This window comes from Hyperolius riggenbachi, chromosome 8 (genome assembly GCF_040937935.1).
Source record: "Hyperolius riggenbachi isolate aHypRig1 chromosome 8, aHypRig1.pri, whole genome shotgun sequence".
Classification (NCBI taxonomy): domain Eukaryota; kingdom Metazoa; phylum Chordata; class Amphibia; order Anura; family Hyperoliidae; genus Hyperolius; species Hyperolius riggenbachi.
Genome location: NC_090653.1, coordinates 79,580,278 through 79,608,111, shown reverse-complemented (window position 1 = coordinate 79,608,111; position 27,834 = coordinate 79,580,278). Strand labels below are relative to the sequence as shown.

Genomic DNA, 27,834 nt, shown 5'->3' with positions numbered 1-27,834 from the left:
CCAGTAGGTGCAGCTTGCAGTCTTTAGCCCATGCACCGACCAGTACCCAACATGGCTGCCAGCCCTCTCACTAGCCATGACTCACGGGTATCCGACTGACATATGAGGCATGGGCCCGCCCACATTTCGCTGGATACAGAATACCACAGTGGCCAATAAAAAAGGTTTACTATAACAGAATATCTATTATATCCAGGTTTTAGTATACCAGGAGTTACTACCTTATACGGTACTTATAATGGTTCTTGACTGGGGCCTAGACAGTTTACTATACCAGAAGTTTTACTATACCAGCATTTACCATAACGAGATTATACTGTAATTTGAATTTTATGGTACTTAGTGTGTGGTAGTCCTGAAATGATGTAATCCATGTTACAGGATGTTTTACTTTCATTTAGGCATAACAAGTGACCCGGGAATGGTGAGAATCATATGTGGACATCATAACTGGATTGCAGTGGCCTTTGCACAGTTCATTGTCTGTTACAGGTATGTGAGGCATCAGTGGAGGCCTCTCAATAGGAAGGGCAATTTCAATAGTTTTAATCTGTTATAAAGTCTGTAAAATATTAGGGAAAATAGCGGCTCAGAAAAAGAAACATGATCCTTTTATGCAGCTGTGATGAGCAACTGCTGTCCTCCAACTGACTATTTGCTTCCTGTATAGCCCAGATAAGAAATGGGAGGTGATTGTTCTTATTGAAGCACCTATATAAGCCAGAAGAGGGTTCATACCAACTCCTATTTCTGGGAACACTGAGACAAGAGGGTCATGGTTCAACAGAGATGGCTTGCTGTTGCTCGAGTGTATGGCAGGGGCAGTGGTTGGTTTTTGGTTTTATACAGTCCACAACTCAATGCTTACAACTCCAGGTACTATATCAGCGATACACCTTTAGTGCTTCAGCACACAGATGTGGCCACCACCCGGGATCTAAATGTGCTTACCAAATTTCAGGGACTGAAAGCGCATGTATTTCCTCAGGGGTGTAGGCTCAACTCCACTTCTCCCCAAGCTCTCCAATGTAGTGGTCCCAGTCAGCATGGAGGGAAAAGGGAGAGAACACAAAGGTTACACACAGATCTATGGGGTTGATTCATAAAGCATTAACGCATTCGGTATGCAGAAAACCGCTGACTTTACCGAGCGCTTAGCAAAATGTCAATTCATAAAAGCAGTTACCGCATGAAAAGCTGAAATTCCTGAGCAGTGAGGTAAATTACCAACTCGTGCGGTAATTACCTCAACACATGTCAGTAAATGTCAATTCATAAAGATTAGAGCAGGCGGTAATGGCACAGAACATACCGCCTGCTTTGAAGAGGTGATGAGAGAGCGATAAGAGTGAAGTTAATGGAGACTCACAAGCAGAAGCAGAGAGATGACACCCCCCTCCCCCCCCAGGCAGCTGCAACAAGAGCGGAACAAACAAGGTTCCTCCTAAATACCTTAGACTGTGTGTTTAACCTCTCCGGTTCCTGCTTTTAAGATGTGTATTTCACATCACAAAGCCTGCCACGTGTAAAGTTTCTTGAAGTTCTTCTAAAAAGCTGTGGCGTTTAAATAGCTTGTTTAGAAAGATTAATAGTTTCAGAGCAGATTCAGGGCAAGCAGAGGCAGTATAACAAAATTTGCACCTCTAAATTGAAGTTGGGATGTCTCTTTTATTGTAATGCTGTCTCTGCATGAAGAATAGCAAATGTAACGACTCAGCCAGCTACTCTTCTCGTGTTACCGACAGTTTAGTTTGGTAAATCCCCGCATTTCTATCACAAATGTGAAAATGTTTATGAATTAGCACACAAAGGTCTAAAATACCAAATGCTGTATTTTCCCGACCAGATTTTTTTTTTTTTTTTACTGCGCAGCCTTTTATGAATTGACCCCTATGTGCAGTACCTTTACATTTATTGTTGGCTTACATACAGATACAAAGTGCTTGGTGCATCAGTATAGGCATATATAAAAACAAGAAAAGTATCACTCACATAGAGTGCCTTTGTGACAGGGACCCTTCGACAATAACCAGCATCAATGGTAGAACAAGCATCGGTGGCGTCACCTCATCACCCTACCGGTTTCGCAAATTAGCTTTGTCAGGGGTGTACTTAAATCTGTGACTGGGTCCACTGCATTGGAGACTGCATTGTGATCCATCTAAAAGAGTCTTTGGATGTTATTTGACTAGTCACCATTGGAAAGACTGTAGATTAAGGTTTACCATGTTGTCAAGCACCGACCCAGAGTTCTTGTGTGCTGTGGCAGATATGCAGTTACAAGTTACATAGGCCAAGCTTGATTTAAAACTTCAGTAACCAGAGAATTTTTACAGCAACATAGAAAACCTGCTCATGTGACTTGTGTATCACTGTCATGTACTTTCTCATTCTTTTCCCCAGAATGAAGGAGACATCTGGCTGGCAGTTGATTTTCACAAGCCCCTGTCTCGATTGGGTGATTGAACGGGTGGCTCTGAATGCCAAGACTGTCGGGGGATCCTTGGGTGACCATGATAAGATGCTAGCCGTCTCCTCCTGCAGTGAGATTATTCTGTGGGCCATATCCGGTGATGGCACAGGAAGTGAAATAGGTGAGATAGCTGTGGAGGAAAATGTTTTAGAGAAATTGATTTGGAAAGAAGTAGGCTATGGCTGAGGCTTTGATTATGCAGTGAATACAGAGGTGCAGTGTTTGGACTGTCACTGTGTCATTGTCACCTCTTCTATATGTTACAGGAGTCTTCACCCTTGGAGTGCCAGCAGAGGGTTTGTTTTTTGTGGGCAATCAGTTAATAGCCACAAGCCACACTGGAAAAATTGGTGTATGGAATGCTGTCACCAAGCATTGGCAGGTAAGATGTATGCAGTGCTTTTAACTTATCCTGATAATGCCTCGAATGGAGGGAAAATACCATAAAATACAAGAGAAAAGAGCAAAAACAACCTCAACAAGATGATTGCCATGGATCTACATCATCAGATACAAAAAAGTATCCATATAGGCAAAAATAATAAGTGCAGGCTCATAAGTCCAAAAATGTAACAAATGTATTGAATGAACCTGTCCAAGGTTGAAAACTATTACAGTAAAATGTATTAAACCTAAACGGAGACATGGTATGGATCAGGCAGATCTACAGATATAAAGTAAAAATACACACCAAGATCACTGTCTTAACCTTTTCTAAGCGCTTGTGATGTGAAAAGCTCTTCCTAATGTATGCAATGCTATGGCTGTGATTCCACTTGAGGGAAGTGATTTAAAAAAAATCCTCCATAGCATTGCATTACTAAGAGCATTACAAATCACAAACTCTTGGAAAAGGTCTGCTAATGGGTCCCAGGCCTAATCCAGTATGGACAAGCTGAAACAAATACATTTTAATGTTTTTTTGTACCGGTATATGCTGGGATATGTTCCTTCAATAGATTTGTTAATTTTTGGGGGACTTTTAAGCCTGGACTGATTATTTTTGCCTATATAGATACTTTCTTTTTTGTTTTTTTGTATATGGAGGGAAAATACATTGAAACATGAATTGAGGTTGTAGGTAAATGACTGATCTTAAAGTAAACCTGCCCTTTAAGCATTATACAGACAGCCACTGCATAACCCTCTAAAAATATGGCGGCTGGCTTTGAAGCACTGTTAATCTTTTGGCTACATTATCTGATGCATACTGACTTAAAAGAAGCATATGAAGTCAACATTCTTGTGACTCAGGCTCAGAAACTAAAGCTATAAACAGGCCCAAAACAATCTTTCATGTATATCAAGTAAAGGTGCCCATACATAACTTGATCTATGGGCAGATTGGCCATGAGATATGTCCCTCTCTGATCTGATCAAAGAGGGATGACCACATCTGTTGCCTGCCCACACACTGCCCAGCGATTTTCCAATAGATTTCAGCATGAACTCTATCCAAGATTGGCTTATTGCCTCCCGCCCCATAGTGCATGCCCCCTGTTAGTGCCCGCGTACAGTTTATAAAGGCTTATCTCTCAGCCTACGTGATTCCTGGCCTCTTCCATTGTCCGGCATTACAGCGAGCACCGGTATCCTGTTTTCTTAAATCAGCCTGCAAAATTGAGTGATCTATGGGCTCCGTAAAGGGAACCCGAGGTGAGAATAATATGGAGGCTGCTAGGGCTGCACAATTTAAGTAAAAATATAGAAATTGCGTTTTTTTTCCCCTCTCTCTAAGCACTAAATTCACAATGCCCCCAGTATAGTTGCCCCCAGTATAGGTTATTTAGGTAGGTGCCGCCAGTATAGGTAGCTGTATATATAGCCAGATCCCCCCCCCCCCCCTCCTTAGTGTATATAGGCAGATTCTTCCCCCTACCTTTAGTGTATATAGCCAGATCATAAATATTCACTGTTAGTTGCGGCTTCTGCCAATCAGTGGCTCCCAAAACCAGACACTGATCCACTCAAGCCTTCTTTGAGGACGCTGGGGCTGGGCTGGAGGCAGTTAACACAATGTGTGTGCGGCGTATTGCGGAGTCACGAGTTCTTGAGCCGGGCAGCGTGGGGCGGATCCACTCGAGCCACTGATTGGCAGAAGCTAGGACTAGCAGTGAATATTTATGATTGTTAATGAGCCGGGCAGCGGGGGGCGAGTCCAGTCCAGAGTGGCACACACCGCCACCAATCACTAGATAGAGATGGTATGACGGCAGCGGTAGGCGGAGCTGTACCCTCTGTACAGCTCTGCCTACCGCCTCCGTCATACCATCTCTATCTAGCTATTGGTGGCGATGTGTGCTGCTCTGGACTGGACTTGCCCTCCCCCTGCTGCCCGGATAATTAACAATCATAAATATTCATTGCTAGTCGCGGCTTCTGCCAATCAGTGGCTCCCAAAACCGAAGCTACTGACGATCCTGAAATCGTCTGCACGTGAATCGCGGTTTCGGTTTAAAACCGCAAAACTGTGCAGCCCTAGAGGCTGCCATATTTATTAACTTTTAAGCAATACCAGTTGCCTGGCTGTCCTGCTGGTCCTCTGCCTCTCCCTGAACAAGCATGCAGCAGGTCGGGGGTTTCTGACAATATTGTCAGAACTGACCAGATTAGCTGCATGCTTGTTTCTGGTGTAATTCAGTTCACTACTGCAGCCAAATAGATCAGCAGGACTGCCAGACAACTAGTATTGTTTAAAAGGAAATAAATATGGCAGCCTCCATATCCCTCTCACCTCGGGTTCACTTTAACAGTTTACGCCTGATCACTGTACACATGCGCTGCTTGACAGCTGATATCAGGTGACACCTGTACACACAAAAACCTGGAACCTGAAGTAATCAGCAATAGTTGAGTTTCAGTAAATAAAACAGGCTATGGGCTATCACCCTGTCCACTTGTAAAGCAATGCAATCTTATTGGTCCACTGTAAGGGCTTGTTCATGCTGAGCGTTTTCATTTTTTTTAAGTGCTGGCAATTTTTTAAATCTCCCTAAAAGCACTTGTGCAATGATTTACTATGAGTGTTCATACTTGAGCGCTCCGCTTTCTATTGAATCACAAACGCGGCTCCTGTACCATTTTCTGATCGTTTGTGTTTAATAGAAAGTATAGGGAAAGCGCAAATCGATTGAAAAAGCACCTTAAAATAGTGATTTCCCGAGTGCTTTTTTGAATAATTACATTATATTTATTCATTTCCGGGTCAAAAAGTTCTCTGATGTCTGGAAGTGTAAAAAAGCATTGCTCCACAAAAGCGCTTTTCTAAGCTCAAAGGGCAGGGAAAAACTCTTTTAAAATCTCTAACCAAATTGCTCAGCGCTTGCGATAGCTCTGGCGATTTGTAATGTAAACAAGGCCTGGTTCACACTTGGTTCGCAAAACACAATCGCAATTCTGTGGCACAATTTTTGGGCAATTCTGTTTCGCAATTCTTGTTCAGGGGAACGAGAATCGCATCTGAAATGCTGCATGCAGTGTGTTTGCACTTTATACAAATTGCAAGCACTGCAGTTAGAATGATCCCATAGGGATGCAGTGTTACAGTGCTGTGCTGATCAGTGTCAAAGCACTGAAACGCTCCTCAAGCGTGCCCCAGTGGGAACCAGCCCCAAGGCCAGATTGTGTTTGAATCCTGCACCACTTCTGCTTCTGTTAGCCTCATTTTTTGACATTTTTAGAGCTTATATCTACAAAGTGGTTTTCTTTGTTTTTTCTGAAAACCACTTTTTAAAAAAAAAAAAAAATTATAAATTGTACCTTGTTTTAGATCCAGGATGTGGTTCCCATCAACAGTTATGACACAGCTGGCTCATTCCTCTTACTGGGATGTAACAATGGATCCATCTACTATGTAGGCAAGTGCAGGGCTGTTTCTGGGCATTTCTGGGCCTCATGGATATTTTCTGCATTTTGTTCTAACCTCATTCCACTATATTTTTCTCCAGATGTCCAAAAGTTTCCTCTGCGCATGAAAGACAACGACTTGCTTGTAACTGAGCTTTACCGTGATCCATCCGAAGACGCCATCACTGCACTTAGTGTCTACCTCACACCCAAAACAAGTAATTCTTTTTTTATTTGTTATTAGAGAAAATCTGTAGTGATTTTTTTTTTTTTGTCAAATACTTGCCTATCTAGGGAAGGCTCTGTATCTCGTAGAACCTTCTCTGTCCTCTTTCAGTGTCTGAACTCCAGCGCTGTTCCAGATTAAAATTTGCCGAATTTGTCACCAAGTGCTTCTAAAGACGGGTGGCTCCATACTGCGTGTGCGTAAGTAAGTTGGAAGCACTGGGGGACACGAGTGCTTCCGAGGATCCCTAAAGGCATATTCGACCAGTCGGTCGAATACATGCAATGGGAGTGACAGCACAGGAACAAGGAGACCATGAGAGAACGGGGAAGGCTCTATAAATCCCAGAGCCTTCCCTCTCCATAGGTATGGGACTCAGTTTTAGCCTCTTGCACACTGTAAATCACAATTCCGATTTACGATTCCGATTTTCCCTGGGTGCTATCAACACAAGAAGAATAACGTAAAATATTGCATCAGGCAGGCGGAATCGCATTTAAAGAGACTCTGTAACTTCAAAATGATCCCCTGGGGGGTACTCACCTCGGGTGGGGGAAGCCTCCGGTCCTAATGAGGCTTCCCACGCCATCCCTCGGGGGTTTCGCTGCAGCCCTCTGAACAGCCTGCGACAGGCCCGACTGTAATTTCAATATTTACCTTTGCTGGCTCCAGCGGGGGCGCTGTGGCTGCTTTTGGCTCGGAAATAGACGGAAATACCCGATCTCCGTCGGGTCCGCTCTACTGCGCAGGCGCCGGAGACTTGCGCCTGCGCAGTACAGCGGACCCGACGGCGATCGGGTATTTCCGCCTACTTCGGAGCCGACAGCCGTCAGAGCGCCTGCGCAGGAGCCAGGAAGGTAAATATTACGTCACGGCTGTACGGAGGGCTGCAGCGAGACCCCCGTGGGACAGAGGACGGCGTGGGAAGCCTCATTAGGATCCTGAGGCTTCCCCCACGCGAGGTGAGTACCCCCCAGGGGACGTTTTGCCGTTACAGTTCCTCTTTAAAATTGGGTCAAAATCGTAAATCGGAATAGCATGTAGTATGGAAAATGAAGTGTTGCAGTTATACTTTTTCATTGCCTTGATGGAGGAGGTCTCCCCTGCCACCACTAGACCTCATCTATACTGCTAGGATGAAAACAAGGGCCACCAGCATCTCAAACGACATCTCCCACCCAGGCAGTTGCTTCTTTGAGCTCCTCCCATTAGGCCGTCATTAGAGCTCTTAATGCGTACCCCCTTTGCTTTTATGGTCCATTGCTTGTAATGTTGCTGCTTCATTGTATATCTTGCTATGGTTTGTAAATGCTATATTTGTCTGACATTTGTGCCATTGCAATGTGAACCGTAAACAATTCCAGGTACATCATGCTGGGTACTTAGCAAATAAAGGTGATTCTGATGTATATTTAGAGTTGTTGTCTTTGGCAATGACACTGTCCCTCTGCACTGACACAGTTCAGATTCAACGCTTATCTTCTCTCCTTCAGGTGACAGCGGTAACTGGATTGAGATTGCATACGGCACAAGCTCTGGTGTTGTAAGAGTTATTGTTCAGCATCCAGAGACTGTTGGGTCCGGCCCTCAGCTCTTCCAGACATTCACTGTTCACCGCAGTCCTGTGACCAAAATAATGCTTTCCGAAAGACACCTCATCTCAGGTAACAATCGTAGATTTATTTATTTTTTAAAGCTGAGCATCCAGTTTCACCCTTAAAGGGACTCCGAGCTCACCCAAAAAAAAGAAAGTTGTACTCACCAGGGGCTTTCTCCTGCCCAGTGCTGGTCGAGAGGTCCCACGCCGGCGTCCTGGCTCCTCTCCTTCTCCCCGCTCCGGAATGGCTGACAGGCCGCAGCCCGGGCGACACTCTGCAGAGTGTCGGGCTGCAGCTTCCGCGTATGACGCGGCCGACGTCACACGCCGGCCGCCTCGCGTTATCACGGCGGCCGGCGTGAAAGTACTGCGCATGCACGATTAAAGCGCGCATGCGCAGTACTTTCACGCTGGCCGCCGTGATGACGCGAGGCGGCCGGCGTGTGACGTAATCCGCGTCATACGCGGAAGGAGAAGCCCGACACTCGGGCGAGTGTCGCCCGGGCTGCGGCCTGTCAGCCATTCCGGAGTGGGGAGAAGGAGAGGAGCCAGGACGCCGGCGTGGGACCTCCCGACCAGCACTGGGCTGGAGAAAGCCCCTGGTGAGTACAACTTTCTTTTTTTGGGTGAGCTCGGAGTCACTTTAAATGTAATTTAAAGCACACATGAACTGAGGGGGATATGAAGGCCGACATATTTATTTCCTTTTAAACAATCCACAATGCCTGGCAGTCCTGCTAATAATCTGCCACTAATACTCTTAGCCATAGACCCTGAACAAGTATACAGATCAGATGTTTCTGACTGAAGTCTGACTGGATTAGCTGCAAGCTTGTTTCAGGTTTGATTCAGACACTACTGCAGCCAAAGCGACCAACTGAGCTGCCAAGCTATTTTTTAAAACGAAATAAATATTGCAGCCTCCATATGCCTTTCACTTCAAGTGTACAATTTGCATAGTATGTTCTTGTCTTTTCCTTGTAGAAAAAAATGTATCAAAGCAACAAAAGGGATGGCAAACAGATTTTCAAAAATTTGGCAATTTCCCCATGGCTACATTTTGCAATTCTCGTTCCGGGTGAACGAGAATGGAATGGCGACTATGTCTGAAATGTTACATGCAGTGCGTTTGGGATTTACACCTATTGGAAACGCTGCAGTGAGAATGGTCCCATAGGCGTACATTGTTAACGAGCTATTCCGATCGCTGGCGATCAGCAAAGAGCTGAAATGCTTCTGAAAATCACTCCAGTGGGACCCAGCCCTGATAGCACAGATGTGGAACTCCAGTCCTCAGGGGCCATATCCACGCCAGTGTTTAGGGTGGACTAAGTAATGGAGAAATGGTTTTGTTTTGCTTGATGAACCACACCTTTCCTGATTCAGTCCCATCAATGAATTTGAGTTTTGCCAAAAAATGTGTGAGGACCTCGGCCCTTGAGGACTGGAGTTCGACATCCCTGCCTCAGAGTGTGGGCTCAATCCACAAAGCTCTGTGGTCACATGACACTGAGCCACGGAACAGGGAGTTCAAAGCTGCAGGAGAAGCTTGAAAACTGCTGCAGGAGTCTGGAGAGGTAACTCTGTAGAAGTTGCTCTTAATCAAAATTACGAGTAGCAATTACTGGCCGCGGGAGGAAGGGGTTTAACTTACCCATGGCGCTGCTTATAGCTAAGGTGCTCCACACGTATTCCATGTCACTCCCATAGTTCCCTTCTTCTGGGTTGAAGGAGGAAGCATGGGAGAGCGTCGTGGAGCACATCGGCTATATTAAGCAGCGTGGAAAAGTTTATCCCCTCTCTCCCGCGGCCAGTAATTGCTACTTGTAACTTCGATTACGAGCAACCCTAGTCCTATGCATACTCTGCATAGGGGGCTGAGGTAAGACGACGTGTGGTGGGCTGATGTGCGGCTCACACATTTTGGTCACATTTTCAAAGCAAGAGTTGGTTGGGCTTATCTGCAGATCGGCTTATCTGTGGTGATATACGGTAATGGTATGTCTAAAGGCTCATACCCAGGTCCAACAAAAAGCGAGAACGACGTTACCAACTGCAAAATCAAGCAATTGCAAGACTTGTATTTTCTGCGCACCAACCAACTGAATGACCAACTCATCTGCATACTGCAAGCGAAACAACGGACTGCATGATATGGCCACATTCAAAACAAATACAAGTCGTTCAAATGACTTGTACACACCTGGTCAACAGCTCAACAGTTGTTCAATTGACTCCGCCCGTTGGATAGGGCAAACCGCCTGTTAACAGTTGCTCATCTAGTTCTTTGTCGTGCGTACAGACCAAGACCAACAGACCAAGTTTGGACGATAGTTGGGCGGAAAAGTTGCATGTGTATACGAGCCCTAATAAAACTTTCCTGCAGTCTCACATTCTTATCCTCAGTTTAAAGGTTCCCACTAATGATACAATCTTTATTGTACGATCTTACCAAATCCATGTAGTAGAAGGGTAAACTTTGAATATATTCTGAATGGATGCGTTAGGTAGAGTCCCTCTTATTACATAGAAGCAGTAAAATTGTACAATGAAGGTTGTATCATTAGTGGGCACCATAAGAGCAATTTTAATGAAAAGTGTAAACAGTAGCCATGACAGTGTGAGGTAGAATCTGGTTTATTCAGCTCCCAGGGGAGAGAATGAAGCCTGGATTCATATTATGCTAGATGGTCGGTCACATCGGATCCAATGTATGGTCTGCTGTGACCGTCCATTATTCTAGCATGTACCGCTGCAATGAGGCTCACGGATATTTCAGAACATGTCTGAATGGATCTGATTTTTCGCATCTGTTGTAATGTCCATTGTGTTCTGTCACAGGGCATAGCACATTTCCCTCTTAATCTGGAACAGATTCCTTGAAGTGTGTATTACAAAGCAAAGATTTGTACCCCTTTCCTGGATCATTTTAGAACACAGTGAGGTTGCTTAAAACTTTAGTATTTTAATAACTGCACTTTTATTTCCGTGTATGCATCGAAGAGCCATTATTGTTTGTACTTTCTAGATGAACATTCGTTAAATGCTTTTCTTTGTTTAGTTTGTGCAGATAATAACCATGTACGAACATGGACTGTCACTCGCTTCCGTGGCATGATCTCCACCCAGCCTGGATCCACTCCTCTGGCATCTTTCAAAATCCTCTCTCTAGAAGACATTGATGGTCATGCTGGCTGTAGTGCAGGCAATGATATTGGTGAGTATTGGAGGTGGGCCTTAGACTCAGATACAGTGTGTGCAAATGAAAAAGTACAGATGGTCCTCTGCTTACAAACAAGTTGACTTACAAAGGTCTCTGTGCAAAAAATACTGAACTGTGTTTATATATTTTTATTATATATTACATTATTGTTTAAACTGTTGTAACTAATTTAAAGAGACTCTGAAGTCTCATAAAATTCACGTTTTTATTTTAAAAATCACTTTAACATCTTTGCCCTACCTAAAACGCCGCATCTCCGCTGCTGAACTCTAACTAAATCCCCCCCCCCCCCCCGCGCTGCAGCTCTGCCTCCATGCGCGTCAATCAGCGCGTATATCCGCCTCTCCCCCGACCCTCTTAGTGAAAGAACACTGAGGGGTGGGCGGATGTGGCGCTACGTGCTGACAGACGCATGTAGAGGCAGAGCTGCAGCCGAAAGCTCTGCCTCTCACGGAAGCGCTCCCTGCAGTGTGCCCAGGGGAGTTTGGGAGGATTTAGTTAGTGTTCAGCCACGGAGATGCAGCGTTTTAGGTAGGGCAATGATGTTAAAGTGATTTTTAAAATAAAAACGTGAATTTTATGAGACTTCAGACTCTCTTTAACCTCCTTGAGGACCACAGTGCTAAACCCCCCTAAAGACCAGGCCATGTTTAGTCAAATTGGCCACTGCAGCTTTAAGGCCAAGCTGCAGGGCCGCACAACTCAGCACACAACTGATTCTCCCCCCCCCCTTTCTCCCCACCAACAGAGCTCTCTGTTGGTGAGGTCTGATCGCCCCCCCAGTTGTTTGTTTTGTTTTTTTTACAGATATTTATTTTTATTAAATAGAGGTGATTTTTTTTTTGTCCCCCTCTCCCTCCCGCCCACCCCCGTCAGCCAATCACGGCGATCGGCTGTCCTAGGCTTCAGCCTATGAGAGCCAATCACTCTCTGGTGCCCCGTGATCACCGCCCGGAGACTGAAGGCGGGGGGCGGAGCTCCGCCCCCCAAGCAGGAGATGCGCACGCAGCCTGCGCGTAATATCCTGCAATAGCCGGCTCCAGGACCTGACGCCAATTGGCGTTAGGCGGTCCTGGGGCTGCCGCTGCGGCCATGCCCATTGGCGTGGGGCGGTCGTTAGGTAGTCAAAGCACATTGAAAACCGTGACAACAGTGTTTTATACAAAAGGTGTGAAAATCGAGTCCGGAAAAAAAACGGGGCAAAAATTTGGGTGCCGCTATAGGCTGTAATGTTAATTACGGCTATGGAGCCGCTCAGTCAGTAATTTGGGCGCCATCAAAAAGACGGAGCCCAAATGATGATAGAAATGGTAATTTGGCCGCCAGCAATAGCTAAAAGCTGAATGATGTCTTACCCCAGTGTCAATGGCGGTCCGGGTGGGGGGAGGGGGAAGGGTATAGTACTTAACCCCGCTGGGATTTTTTTCCGGAGCAATGTGAGCCGTTTTTCGGCTTCAACCTGCACCCAAATTTTCTTGCATCCTAATTACATGTATGTGTGAAAACTCCTCCTGTGAGATGATTCAAAAAAAAAGTTTATTAAATCAGGGCTACTAAAGAAAAAAATTAAATCGCCAATACCCATATCCAACATGTGAAAGCATAATCGCCCCTTACGTTACTCAATCAACCGATGATCCATATTTCAAGACAAGACAAGACAAATAACATTTATATTGCGCTTTTCTCCTTGCGGACTCAAAGCGCCAGAGCTGCAGCCACTAGGGCGCGCTCTATTGGCAGTAGCAGTGTAAGGGAGACTTGCCAAAGGTCTCCTACTGAATTAGTGCTGGCTTACTGAACAGGCAGAGCCGAGATTCGAACCCTGGTCTCCTGTGTCAGAGGCAAAGCCCTTAACCATTACACCATCAGCCAACTGCATCAGTCAACGACAGTTTAACTTAGTAAAGTAGACTAGATTGGTGACAGCCATATTGTCTCCACTATTGAGTTGTGCCATGCTCGCCCACATAGATAATGGATACTATGTCGCTCATCAGACAAGAACTGGCTTTGATAAATATTCCATTCCACTATGTGCTTACTGATACATGTGATTGAGAGAGGCTCTATGTGGATCTGAAAAGGGCTGGTGCCATCACACCGTAAACTTTTGTTTAGGAGTTTAGAATGTCCCTCAATGAATTTACATGTAACACAAGATAGAGCGTAAGTGTTGCAATTATGAGTTTTCAGATTCTGGATCAATAAAGTTGTGTTTGTATATGCTCCACTGATAAAATTACATAAACACTCATCTTAACACTTGCCGAGGTTTGGGACAATGTTCTGTGGACTGAAGACTGAAAAGTCAAACATTTTGGAGGTCACAGATCTTGTTTCACTTGGTGTTAAGCTAACACTGTTTACCACAATACAGCAAGGCCCCTGGTATCCGGACCAGGCAGGGATTGCCTGATGCCGTATACATGTGCTTTCCGGTTGCTTGAAGCGGTGTTAAATAGCAAAAACCTCACCAGATGTCTTCCTGCTTCACATTCTGGGCAGCTTGGCATACATGAGGGAAGTATGACTTCATCTCTGCCGGAAAGTAGTGAAGAGTGTCTGGTTTTTAGTGCATGATCTGAAGCTCAGATGGGTTATGCATCATGACAACAATTTGAAGCACAAGAATAAGTCCACCTCTACTGAAAAAACTAAAAGTTTAATTAAAGCAGATCCGAGATGGAAAAGTAACGAACAAATAACTTGTCTATATATCTTATCTAAAGTTTAGATAGTTTACACAGCAAATCTAGCTGCAAACAGCTTTAAAAGTTTATGATTATTTATTGCTGTGATACAATGAGGGCAGCCATGTTGTGTTTGTCACATTGTCACAGGCCTGAGGGCTGGAGATGCTATCAGCTTGCCTGTGTGTAAATTCAGTCCGCTCTCCTCTTCCCTCATCCCCTCTGCCTCTGAAATCAATGGCTAGTAACCTCCTCCTGCCCAGAGTGAGCTCCCATAAGCCCTTGCTACCTGGAAGTGAGTGCCAAGGCTCTCTGAAAAGCTGTGGGCGAGGCTTGTTTAGTTTATAGGGAATTAGAGTATTAAAACAAAACAAAAAAAGTATTTGGCTTGAGGAATGCCCTATAAACTATATGAAAGGAACACAATTATGCAATGAGTAACAGTTTTATCTCGGATCCACTTTAAGTACACCTCAAGTGAGAGGGATATAGTGGCTGTTATATTTATTTTCTCTACAATACCAATTGTCTACCAATCCTGCTGATCTCTTTGAGTGCAGTGGGGTCCGAATCAAACACCTGAAAACAAGCATGCAGCTAATCCTTTCAGACTTCAAGAGGAACTTAAAGGGAACCTTAACCGTGGGCCCCAAAAAAAATTCACTTACCTGGGGCTTTCCCAAGCCTCCTGCAGCCGTCCTGTGCCCGCGCCGGTCCTTCGGTGCCCTCCGGTCTCCCTCCGTGGCTAAGTTCTTCTTCTTCCACATTCCCCGTCGTAAAGAGCCGTAAAACGCGTCCGCATGACGCATCTTGCGTCATGCGGACGAGCTTTACGGCTCTTTACGACGGGGAATCCGGAAGAATAGGACGCTTTGCCGGAGGACGACTGGCGGTCGGCCGAAAACGAAACTTAGCCACGGAGGGAGACCGGAGGGCACCGAAGGACCAGCGCGGGCACAGGACGGCTGCAGGAGGCTTGGGAAGGCCCCAGGTAAGTGAATTTTTTTGGGGGCCCACGGTTAAGGTTCCCTTTAAGTAAAAAGGGAGAAGAAAAATAAATCATTACATCAGCCATACAGACCCCACTGAAGGGGTATCCGCTAGTGATTAGGATGAAATTCAATCCTCTTTAAAGGGAGTCTGAAGCCAAATAAAAAAACAACAACAACAAAACACATAGGCCTTGATTCATAAAGCATTACCTCATGCAGTAATGCTGAAAACAGCAGACTTTACCGACTACTTAGCAAAATGTCAATTCATAAAGGCTGTTACCGCATGAAAAGCTGACATTACCGACCAGGGAGATAAATTACCGACTTGGCTGTAGTTACCGTCATTACATGTCAGTAAATTGTCAGCAAATGCCAATTCATAAAGTCTTCAACAAGCGGTAAGCCTGGCGGTAGTTACCGACACCTCTAGTGAGGCGTTAACAAGTTACCGACAGCTCTGACAGCTCTGATGAATGCAAAGTGCAGAGAGCCGAAGTCTGTTTGAGTCATCTGTGGAGAGAGCCAGAGAGCCGTCTGTCTGAGTCATTTGAGCTGGCAGGGACAGACTGTGTGACTCATCTCTCTGAGTCATTAGTGGAGAGAGCCGTCTGTGTGAGTCATTTCTGCAGGGCAAAGAGAGAATCGAGACACTGCTCTACTCTACCGCTCAATGGGCTGTGGTAATTTACCAACCTCCAAGGGCAGCTGGGGAAATCTTTATGAATTAGCACACAGACCGGGAAAATACCGAGTGCGGTATTTTCCCGACAAGATTTTTTTTATCGCACTGCTGTTTATGAATCGAGGCCATACTCGCCTAAGGAAAGGGAAGGCTCAGGGTCATATAGAGCCTTCCTTAGTCTCCTATGGTCCCAGCGTTCCAGAACTGTACATGCGCAGTACAGAGCGTCGCGTCTTCAGAAGCTTCGGGCTCCCGAAGATTGCCAAAGCCACCCGCAGCAGCTGAAGTGAGCAGTCTCTGGTCCGCTCGTTCCAGCTTTGGAAATATGGTGTATTTTAGTTTAAAAATACATAGTGGCAAATGTATAGAAAATAGTAACAGTTGCAACATGCAGACACTATAACAGGAGGAAACATTGAAGCATAGCAGCAGTACGGGTATGCAAAGTATACTGATGCATAGAAAGATCTTGCAAAGAAATTTACAATAACCATAAAGTGAGCTATAAATAAGTCAAATGTCAGACCAAGAGAGACTAATAAGGACCTCCATTGTTTCAGGGTGTGATCCCCTTTCTCAAAGCTGCCGCCTAGCCTCTCCTGGTCTGATGTGATGTGGCAAAGTTTAACTGAACCATTTTCAGACTGCATAAATGTGCATACAATATTTTCAGAATCCTGCATCAACTCTGAGTTATTTGCATCTCATTGACTATCCCTAATAGCTGCAAAGTAACCTGAACAACATTCAGTGGGACATCATTATGATGTTTGATGTTCCTTTTATAAAGTTGTATCTGTTTGCTATATTGGTCATTGTGACTGTCTCTGCAGGACCGTTCGGAGAAAGGGATGATCAACAGGTCTTCATCCAAAGAGTGGTCCCTGATTCTAACATTGTCTATGTCCGCCTGTCTTCCACTGGAAAAAGGTGAGAAGCTATCTGACTCTAGAGTCTAGACAGCAGTATATAAATGTATTCTACATCTTTTGATCTGCCTTAGTTAATTTTGCTCTCTGTTTAGGGTCTGTGAGGTCCGCTCTGTTGATGGCACCCCCATTACTTCCTTTACTGTTCACGAATGTGAGGGATCTAGCCGCATAGGCTCACGCCCACGACGCTACCTCTTCACTGGCCATGCTAGTGGCTGCTTGCAAATGTGGGATCTGACTACTGCTAAGGAGGTGGCAAACAAAGGAGAGAGTGGTGGTAAGTGGCTGTCTGATTTTTTGGGGGGAGATTCTATTTTTAAGATGCGGAATATTTGCTCATGCAGCAAGTTCCTTGCACATCCCTGACTTACTAACCCATTCTGTTTTGTGAGTGGGGCTTTAGGTTGGTTTTACACCTATTGTTTGCAATGCATGGAAGGATGCGATGCTCTGCATTCCACTGCAACACAAAGAATTACAAGCATATGACCCTTCGGCAGAGTGTGGCAACAGGATCATATGTATATTCCCCCCCCCCCCCCCCCCCCATAGCGCAAGCACCAGTGCGTTAAGCGCGGTGCTTGCGGTAACACGCTGCTGCCAGTGCGTCAGATCGGACACTTCTAAAGCACTGCAATGGACCCCAATAGGTGAAAAAGTCTCCATAGACTTTTATTGCTTTTGCAGCCCCTTGTGGCAAAATACGGTAAAGCACCTCAGGTTTACCCTGCTAGTGTAAACAGCCATAAAGTGGACCTGAACTCAGAACTTCCTCCCTGCTCTAAAAGATGAGCAAACAGCATAACCACCTTTAAACAAGGTTATTATTAAACAAATCCTGCAAGAAATCTGCAGTTTGTCTACTATCATGGAAGCAGACATATTGTTAACATCCTGAATTTCCAAATGAGCTCTCAGCCATGGCAGTCAGATGACACAGCACAGGGATCAAATTACAACTTGTGTTTAGTCACAGATAATGGGGGATTAGACAGGCTAAACTCTAAATACATACAGGGTGCATTTCTCTTCTGTCCTGTGCAAGAGTTCGGGTCCACTGTAATCCAACACTGATACAGAAAATATTGAAGCCAGGCATAAGTGTTTCAGCCAAGGTTCAGCATGTTTTAAGTGAAGTTTGTCCAGCAACTTTTAATCTCGGGGGCCTTGCCTGAGGCAGTTTTCATTATTGGCCAATGTTTTCTGTGGAAATGAACTTCGTTGCTTATACTAACCAATAATGTTTTCTTATGTTTCTCTACAGCAGAGCTAGGAGGCCTCACTCAGGAAGAGCTGCTGGAACAACTGGAGCAGTGTGACCTGGCTCTCACCCGCACCCCAGAGATGAGCCCTGCCACATCCTTCACCCACGGCGCCAACCCTCGTTCATCATTAGCCAGGTATGCAGCATGGTGGATGGCACTCTCGCCTTGCAGCGCTCAGTTTGAATCTCAGCCAGGCCACTAACTGCACAGAGTTTGTATGTACTTCACGTGTATGTGTGTGTTTCCTCCCACATCCCAAAAACATACTATAAGTTAGTTGGCTTCCCCCTAAATTGGCCCTAGACTACAATAAACATATGACTATGGTGGGGATAAGATTCTTAGCTGCTTTGAAACTTAGTTGAAACTTGAAATGTTCCTTACTTGCTTACAATGTTACAATGGACATTAGAAGGTCTCAAGGGCCACATAAAATGGCAAGTAGGGCCGCATTAGGAGGTACACCTGTGGCATAGACTACCACTAGGTAACACGGACATGCACACAAACCACGTAGTGTTAGCAGATGGAAGCTCTGATTTGTCTGAGGCCTGTAACCCACTAGTAATCGCTGCAGCACGTTAAAATAACCGCAGCAATTCCTAAGGCGCTTGTGATTCCCCGGCGCTTAGAAGTGTTGTATAGTAAACTGTACAGCACTTCCGATTTACAATTCTATTTTTTTTTTTACAAAACGTAATTATACTTACCCGGCGTCCTTCTTCCGTCCGTAGCCCCACCCCCTAAAGGAAGAGGTCATAGGTGCTTCTCTAGGACCAATCAGAGAAGCACCTGTGACCTCTTCCTGTAGGGTGGAGCTAAGAAGGTAACCAAGACATCGGGTAAGTATTTCAAGTTTTATTCAAAGCGCGATAGCTCGGCCCCCTAAAACAATGCATAATCGCTTTGAAAAGTGATTTATGCAGCGCTTATATACTTTGCATTGAGTGCTAAGGCACTCAAAATGCTGCATGTTCTGCAATTGCGATTACTCCTATCGCAATCACACTAATGGGTTCCCCCTCACTTACTTTCATTGGCAAAAAGTTTTTGGGAGTCGATCGTCAGTGGTCCCAAAATGCTGCCAAAAAACGCCCTAGTGGGTTCCAGCCCTTAAAGCTGCCAAAGAGCTGTAGGTAAAGCTTTGATTTAATAGGGGCCTGGTAGAGGAGGAGGCTGCGGGTACCCTAAAATGTGGGTACATGCATGTGGCTGCGGTAGCAAAAATTCACACACAAAAAACTCAAACATTTTTATGACTTGATCCAGGTGAGCTTGTGAAAACCCAAATCACTTAATCATTTTTAATTAATCCAGTCTAAATTTAGGTCTGGTTCACACTGAAAAAGCTTTTTCTAAATGCTTTGTGATTTTAAAAGCTCTTGCTAATGTTATGCTATGTGTGTGTTCACACTGGAGTGATGTGATATTAAAAATCCCCCACAGCATTCCATTAGCAAGAGCTTTTCAAATCATTCGCGCTAAAAAAGCTCTTGTAGTGTGAACCAGGCCTTAGATCTGAGCAATCCTCACTGGAGATGCCTAGTAAGTGAAGGCCCATTTAACCATCTGTTGTTTTGATTTTAGCTTGCAGTCTCAGCTGATTGACAGCACACGGGATCGATTCTCCAGACTTGCGCTAACCTCTTCTCACCGTCCCCAAGCTGTGTCTACCCGCCCTACGGAAGGCTGGACCTCCATGTGTAGCCTGCAGCCGCACATATCTGGCAGTTTCAGCTCTTTAAACAAGTCGGACTCCCTCCCTCGCACCGTCATGAGATCTGTTAAACCACAATGCAACCAGCTGCGGCCGGAGGCTCAAGCCTCACCCATGATATCTGATCCTCCTTCTCCCCGTGTGAGTGGCAGTTTTGTGGAGCGCTGCCAAGAGCTTGCCCGTTATACGGAATCGCACCAGTCAGACTCTCGCCGTTCCAGCATCGACCTGACGAGCAACAGAATAAAATCACCGAGATCCTCTGCAGGAATGAGGCGACCGGTTTCGCCTGCCCCTCCTCCTCCACCACCTCTCTGTGTGGCTCCTTCACCATCTCTTCCACCAGCAGCAGCAGCAGACAGTTCCACTCCTTCACCTTCCCCTCCTAAAGCTATACAGAAACCTAGGCTGAATGAGACATCCTTCTAATATTGGGTGTACTGCAGAGGAACATAATGACTGATGTGTACAGGAAGTATGTGTAGCGACGGCTATCTTATTCCTATTCTTGCTGGGATGCCGGATTACTATCCAACATTGCTGAGTAAAGGGGGTCATACATCTAGCGATTTATGGGCAGCTCGACCTCCAGACAGATCTCACTCTGATCAAGTTTTAATAGATAGAAAGTTGTTGGATGCCCAATCCTAAGCATGAAATCTATCTGTATTTGCCTTTACAGCGCCATCTCCGACTCTCCTGCCTCCCCAATGTAAAATGTCCACCCACCCCCGCACCCCTGTGTAAATTATGGCCTGTACTACTGGTGCAACTCCTGGTCTTCCTCTGGCTGCTAACCTCATGTCTGCCTTTACCACGAGCAGCACCATGTGCACCACTACAGACAGGCAACAGGGGGGACGGATGGATGTTTTACACGTGAGGGGGGGGGGGGGTGACAACAGTGGCTGGGGGACTGTTGTGTATGTCGGGGTCTTTACGGTTATCAAATGCCATTACCGCTGCGCATCTGAATGACCATGTCAGACTGAAATATTCAACTGATTTTAGCCCGAAATTGATTGAATCATCGACTGGGCATGCTTGTTGCGGCACAGATTTTTCCAACTTGATAAAATTGTCAGATCGGATGGTCGATTGTATAATTGCTAGATGTATGGGCACCTTAACGGCTCATAAATACAAGGTGCTTTCACAATATATTGGATTTTGTCCTTAAAGCCAGCTATTAGATGATTCTTACTTCTGTCCATTCCTTTATTTATTTTGGATTCCTTTTATCTAAAATATTAGCGTTCTTAACTATTTACTTTTGCCAAAGTAGTTCCTATGAAGGACATGAAAGGGACCGTTGTGCCCTGTGGCACTGATTCAGGAACACACACAGTCTGTGCATGATTCTGGATGCCATTGTGCCTTGTTACAACTGCGAGCCTGATTGGAATTACCATATGGTGCCTTTTTATAAGTGCCATCTTTGTGGGCATTATGCCACTGTGACTGCGATAATGTGTTACTGTTACATTGTGTAGAGACTTGTTGTCTTGGGTACAGTAAGAATTTGCTCAGGACATCTCTGTTCTGTTTATATGTCAATTTATCCGTTTTTCAAAATGTGTGCTGAACTTACATTTCCCTAATGTGACGGAGCTACAAAGGACATTAATAAGGAAAGATTGTAATACCTTTTGTGGTTGTCATTGTATTCTGACGCTGCACTCCAAACAGTCATTTTGGTTAACATCAGCGGAGGAGGTGTAACTTTGGGAATCTGATGTTTGGGTTGAGCAGCTTCAGAACAATATAATGGCCTGAATTCAGTAAGGGCAGTTTATTATGGCAACCTGCGTGGTAATGCGGGGACTGGGAGGAGAATGGGAAGTCCCTATAAGCCTTCCCTTAGATAAGTGTCTTTTTTTTGTATTAAATTTCCCTTCAGACTCTTTAAAGTATGCCAGAGCTAAAATCGAAATCAATGAACTGTTGACCCTTATTTATCTGTCCCCTGCCTCAGAAGCTGATCTCTGCCAGAAAAGTGTTTTATGGCTGTAATTCCCTATCAGTGAGTGTTACTATGTCTGACTGGAGAGAAACTGTCACTTGCATACCTGAATGTTAACTATTTCAGGCAGAAAGAGGAAAAAAGGAACACTGCTTTATTTGAATGCTTGGCACTGTACATACACATTTATCTCATAGTTTTTTCACCTTGGTATTCCTTTTAATCACTGTTGGTTCCTGATTTTTCTTTTGTTTTGCCATTCTCGCCTTCCTGGGATTCTTCCTTCTGCAAAATGAAGACTTCACATGCCTCTCTCCGGTGGTATAAACTAGTAATAACAGTGCCCTGTACATACATTTTTGATTGAGCCCCCAGATCTAGGCACACTTGAGTAACGGCAACTTCCCTAATCCATGGATCTTGGTGAACTAATACACTCACATGTAATGTACAATCCATACAGGACATTGACGTAGAGATGTAAAGACACCCTGTGGAGAGAAATAATACTCATGAATACTTGAGAACCTGTTGGGCCTCCCCTTTACTTGAGGGGGCCCTATGGGCAAAGTGGGTTATTTGGGCGTTCAGCGCCGAAACTGTGCGCATCTATAGCAGTAATGCCATAATGTGCACCCCGCACAAGGGTTATTCAGGGTTCTGGCGACCGCATCAATACTATAGATACACCCTACAGTAGGCCTGAACGATTTTAAGAAAAAATAGGTAGAGGACGGACAGCGTTTCAACTCGTGCGGAAGGTATGTCCAACGCTGCGGGCCGCACGCGCCGGGACTTTGGGGAAGTTTGAAGCCACTTCTTCAAACTTCCCCATGTGGAAATGACATGATCGCGATAATTGCCGTTGATGATTCCGAAATTGTGATCTTGGTGATAGCGATTTCGGTTTAAATTCGATTTATCTTTCAGGCCTACCCTACAGCAGGCAATATGACTGCTATTGTTTCCGCCATAACCCTTGCGATTGTGTTGTCACTTTTCTAAGGCCTCTTTTCCACGGACTGTTGATAGGCAGTGAAATGCCTCTCAAACTCTCACAACTGCTCACTGCTGCCTGATAACTGCTCGTTGCTGCCTGGTAGCTGCTCGTTGCTGCCTGGTAACTGCTCGTTGCTGCCTGGTAACTGCTCGTTGCTGCCTGGTAACTGCTCGTTGCTGCCTGGAAACTGCTCGTTGCTGCCTGGTAACTGCTTGCTGAGCACACAGCTCAGCAGTCCATGGAAAAGAGTCCTTAGTGTTGAGGCTACTACGTAGTTTTCGCATTCCCTTTAGTTTTTGATGTAGTCTCTTATGTTCAGCCAGTGTTCATGGGGAACTGAGCTGGATGACTTTAGTGCATGGATTCTTTCTTATATTTTCCTGGCTATTAGTACCAGTCTGGGCGACAGTGTGGCTGAAGAGATGCTTAAAACTGGGAACCCCATTTCTACTTAGTATGGTTGATGAATACGGATTATTTCTTGACGTTCAGTTAACGTGATTCACTATAGCTATACAGAAAGAGATTAGAGGGGATTAATGCCTATGATTGGCGGCATCCAAATAAATCAAGTAACATGTAGTTAAAGTGGAACTTTAGCCAAGGATTAAATTTTATTCCAATCACTAGCAGATATCCCTTTCCCACGTGAAATCATTACCTATTTTTGAATAGGTCATGGGGAAGGGGAGGGGGGTGTTAGATATTGTGCTTTAACCCCTCCCACCTGGCAGAACTAAATATGTCTCCAGCCGTGATACATGTCAGAATGTAAATCGGGGAAAGGAAAATTTTTACAAAGGGCAAACACTGACTAAATAATCTATAAATGAATATTGTTAAGAAAAAAATGTATTCATTATTTTCACTACATTTCCTCCTTTATGCAAACAAAAGGACATTTTGGCCCTTATTCAATTTACTTTTTATCCTGAATTTTCTCCTAAAAGATAATTTTTCAGCTTTTGTTTAACCACTTTACCCCCGCGCGTACGTATTTCTCCGCCCCTTTTTCCATCCTTTAAAAACCAGGGATGGAGAAACACGTACTTTCCGCGTTCCTGACGCTGCCCGCGCTCCCGCTCGTAAACACGCCGCCCGCCGCTAGTAAAACCGCCGCCGCCCGCTCGCCCAGAGATCAATGAACGGGAAAATCCATTCCCGCTCGTTGATCTAAGCCCCGCAATGATCAGCTGCTCTCCTATGGGCAGCGCGATCATTGTGAGAAAAAACTCACGTGTCCAGCCTCCTTATTCTTCCTCCAAGCTTCCGGAAGGAAGCTTGGAGGTCGCATTAAAACAAAAAGTTACTGTGGCCATCTTGTGGCCAAATAGTAAACTACACCCTACACATTTTTCACATACAAATAAATGACTTTTACACATAAAATTAACTCATTACCTCCCACACTCCCCATTTTTTTTTTTTTTTTTTGTAATTAAAAAAAAATTAAAAAATTTACAATTAAAAAAAATACATAAATAGTTACCTTAGGGACTGAACTTTTTAAATATTTATGTCAAGAGGGTATAACACTGTTACTTTATAAACTATGGGCTTGTAATTAGGGATGGACGCAAAACTGAAAAAAATGCACCTTTATTTCCAAATAAAATATTGGCGCCAAACATTGTGATAGGGACATAATTTAAATGGTTTTATAACCGGGACAAAAGGGCAAATATGTTTCATGGGTTTTAATTACAGTAGCATGCATTATTTAAAAACTATAATGGGCGAAAACTGAAAAATAATTATTTTTTTCCCCACATTTTTCCTATTTTCCCATTAAAACACATTTAGAAAAAAATAATTCTTGGCATAATGTCCCACCTAAAGAAAGCCTAATTGGTGGCGAAAAAAACAAGATATAGTTCATTTCATTGCGATAAGTAATAATAAAGTTATAGACGAATGAATGGAAGGAGCGCTGAAAGGTGAAAATTGCTCTGGTGGTCAGGGGGTAAAACCCCTCAGTGGTGAAGTGGTTAAAATATCTTTTCAGCACTTTGCAAGTCCGGTACGGACAATAGTATTGTCTTGCTTGCTTAATGTATCTTCTTGATAGGATGTGAAAATATCACCTAGGAGACGACTCAGGCGATAAAGTTAGGGCCGGTTCACACGGACGCTTGGCGGGATTTACTTTTCAAGTGAATAGGAGCATTTAGCATCGCGCGGTTACTGTCGATTGCACAAACGCGGCGTTCCGATCCCGATTTTACGCATCATTTCTGGCAACTCTAGAAACCGCATGCAACTTCTATGGTCAATCCACCGCCGCGTTTTCATGAAAACCAACGATCGCGATGGGAAGGAAGCCCGGCGCCGCCCTGAACATGACGACGCAGAACGGAAGGCCGGAGGATGCCGCCAAGCGTCCGCGTGAACCGACCCTTAATTGAATAAGAACCTTTTTTCTTTTGAGCTTGTATTGTTCGCTCTGGATGCGTGATTAACCCCTGGATGTATCTGTTATTGATGGCATATCTTTACCAGGTGCTATGTCTGTCACTTGACACATTCCCTGAAAGTGAAACTTAAGCTGGGGGGGGGGGGACCAGTTTGAATTACCTGGGGCTTCTACCAGTCCCCTGCAGTTGACCTGTGCCCGTGTCGGTACTAAACGAACCTCAGGTTCCCCGCCACAGCTTAGTTTCGGTTTTGGCGACTGGCTCTGTCACTGGGCGCTGCTCTGGCTGCGCGCATCATCGATCGGGCTCCCATGGCCGGGAGCATCCTGCGCAAGCACAATAGAGATGTTCTCATACTGTGCCTGCGCAGAACTCCCTCAGCGATTGGAGCCCGAACAAGGGCAGGCGCCGTGGCACCAAAACTAAGCTGCAGCCGGGACCTGAGGCCTGTTTATTACCATCGTGGGCACAGGATGACTGCAGGGGGGCGGTAGAAGCCCCAGGTAAGTAAAACTGGTCCTCCCCCAGGCTTAGGTGTCCCTTTAAAGTTGATGCATAAGCATTTGTGTGTACAGAACATATTGTTAATGCAACATGCAATATACCTTTGTAAATGGAGAATTCAAATGCATAGAAAGTGCATTGTAAAAATATTGAATTTAGTTGTTCTGTAAATTCATAGCCTGTTCTTTTTACTGTTTCCATTAGCAGTGCAAAGATGGTATCAGGCCTGTAGTGTGCGGTAGCAACACGTTTGTCAGTGAAAACTAGAAGATGCTATTTTTTCGCATGCAAATTGTATGCAGCCTGTAATGGGACCAGTGAAGTGTGTTTGATTGGCCCAGTTCCAGGCTGCATTAAATCTGCATGCATGCTGGAAAAAAAATCGCACCTCATTGATGGTGGGTTAAATTACAACCTAGCCAAGGTGGGGTCTCTGTGATTGTGATTGCTTTCTCATTGTAATTTGTACTGTAGTCCATGTTTTCCATGGGCAGTTGATAGGCAGTGAAATGCCTCTCAAACTCTCACAACTGCTTCCTGCTGCCTGGTAACTACTTCCTGCTGCCTGGTAACTGCTTGCTGAGCACACAATTTAACTACCCCTGGAAAAGAGGCCTTAAGGAAACCTAAACCAAAATTACCTAATTGAATTAATTACCTTTTCAATTTGCTAATCCTATTTGGCATGTTTTTGCCGCTCCCAATTGTTTGTGGCGACTGTATGGCTGATTCCCCCCCCCCCCCCCCCCCCCCCATGGCTCTGTCAATATGGTGCGGCAGCCGCTCTGCAAATATCACATTCCCTGCTCGTGCACTGTTCAACTTCAGTGCACAAGCGCTCCCATTCCTCTTCCCGAAATCTGGCAGGCAGAATGACGTGTGCATTGACGGCCGCGGACTGTCACCGCTAGTTGATCACGTGAGCACGCGCACACGTGACGTGAAAGGTGACGAGCTCGCTGGTGAACAAGCCGTGTGTTTGCTGGCAAAGAGAGGAGACGCATCGGCGCATAGACCCAGGAGGGACAAGACTTGATTTGTGTAAGGGCCCTTTTCCACAGTAGTTGAGAGGCAGAGAAAAGACTGTCGAACTCTCACAACTGCTTGCTGCCAACTGCCACAGGCAGTTGTACTGTGTGCTCAGCAAGCAGTTACCAGACTGCCGCCGGGAGATTTGGGCGCAGGATAAAGCCATTAAAAGGCTCACCCTGCTCCTGCACAAGTCCAGGCGGCGTTAATTACTATTCCCCCTCCAGGCCACCATGGACAGTGGGGAAAAGACCTAATTCGGCTTCCAGCTGTTGCTGGCAGACGAATTAGTGTTTTTCGAGTAATTTGTGCTCTGTCTTTTGACGGCGCCCAAATCACTCACTGAGCGTTGCTATAGCCATAATTCCTATTACGGCCTATGGTGGCACCGGCTGCACCCAAATCCCCTGTGCTGTTTGTACAGTGCTCGGTTGCCAGGCAGCAGCAAGCAGAGTTTGTGAGAGTTTGAGAGGCTTTTTACTGCCTTATCAACTGCTTGTAGAAGAGGGGTCTGAGGGCCCATTCACACTAGAGCGTTTTGCCGCGATTACGGCAAAACGCTCAAACGCTAGCACTTTTAAAAAGCTTGGGTAAATCGCCCAAAATCGTGAAACGCGTCGCTTGCACAATTTTCAGGCGATTTCTCCGCGATTGCGTTTCAGTGCTATAGAAGCGATCGCGGAAAAATCGCCGCAGTGTTCAGTGATTTTATTCCACATGAAATCGCGGAAAAATCACTCCTGCAAAAATCGCCGGCGTTTTGCAAGTGTGAATGGGTCTTAAGGGCCCTTTTCCACAAGCAGTTGATAGGCAGTAAAACTGCTTGCTGCTGCCTGGCAACTGCTTGCTGAGTACACAGTTCAAATGCCTGTGGAAATGGAGCCTCGAGTTCAACCAGAAAGCAAAGCACAACTCCAGCCTGCTCCCTCATATATCCCTGTTGATCCAGAGGAAGGCGAAAAACCCTTACAAGGTATGGTCCAATTAGCCCCAAAAGGGAAAAATATTCCTTCCTGACTCCAGATGGCAATCAGATAAAGTCCCTGGATCCACATCACTGGGTATTACCTAGTCATTATAGCCATGAATGTCTTTCAATGCAAAGAAAGCATCTAAACCCCCTTTAAATGCAGATATAGAATTTGCCATAACTACTTCCTGTGGCAATGCATTCCACATCTTAATCACTCTTACTGTAAAGAACCCTTTCCTAAATAAATGGCTGAAATGTTTTTCCTCCATGCGCAGATCATGTCCTCTAGTCCTTTGTGAAGG

The 27,834-nt window shown here is 45.1% G+C and overlaps 1 protein-coding gene across 1 annotated transcript in view; it reads left to right on the top strand.

The window, feature by feature from the left end:
- Nucleotides 1–20,510, top strand: part of SHKBP1 (SH3KBP1 binding protein 1) — a 49,025-nt gene extending 28,515 nt beyond the window's left edge. The window contains exons 8-18 of the mRNA XM_068249499.1: nt 402–492; nt 2,404–2,594; nt 2,740–2,855; nt 6,243–6,330; nt 6,421–6,537; nt 8,039–8,209; nt 11,204–11,359; nt 16,569–16,665; nt 16,760–16,944; nt 17,932–18,067; nt 19,520–20,510. Coding sequence (XP_068105600.1) covers nt 402–492; nt 2,404–2,594; nt 2,740–2,855; nt 6,243–6,330; nt 6,421–6,537; nt 8,039–8,209; nt 11,204–11,359; nt 16,569–16,665; nt 16,760–16,944; nt 17,932–18,067; nt 19,520–20,078 — 1,907 coding nt within the window. The 3' untranslated portion in view covers nt 20,079–20,510. The remainder of the gene's footprint in view (nt 1–401; nt 493–2,403; nt 2,595–2,739; nt 2,856–6,242; nt 6,331–6,420; nt 6,538–8,038; nt 8,210–11,203; nt 11,360–16,568; nt 16,666–16,759; nt 16,945–17,931; nt 18,068–19,519) is intronic.
- Nucleotides 20,511–27,834: the final 7,324 nt, after the last annotated feature.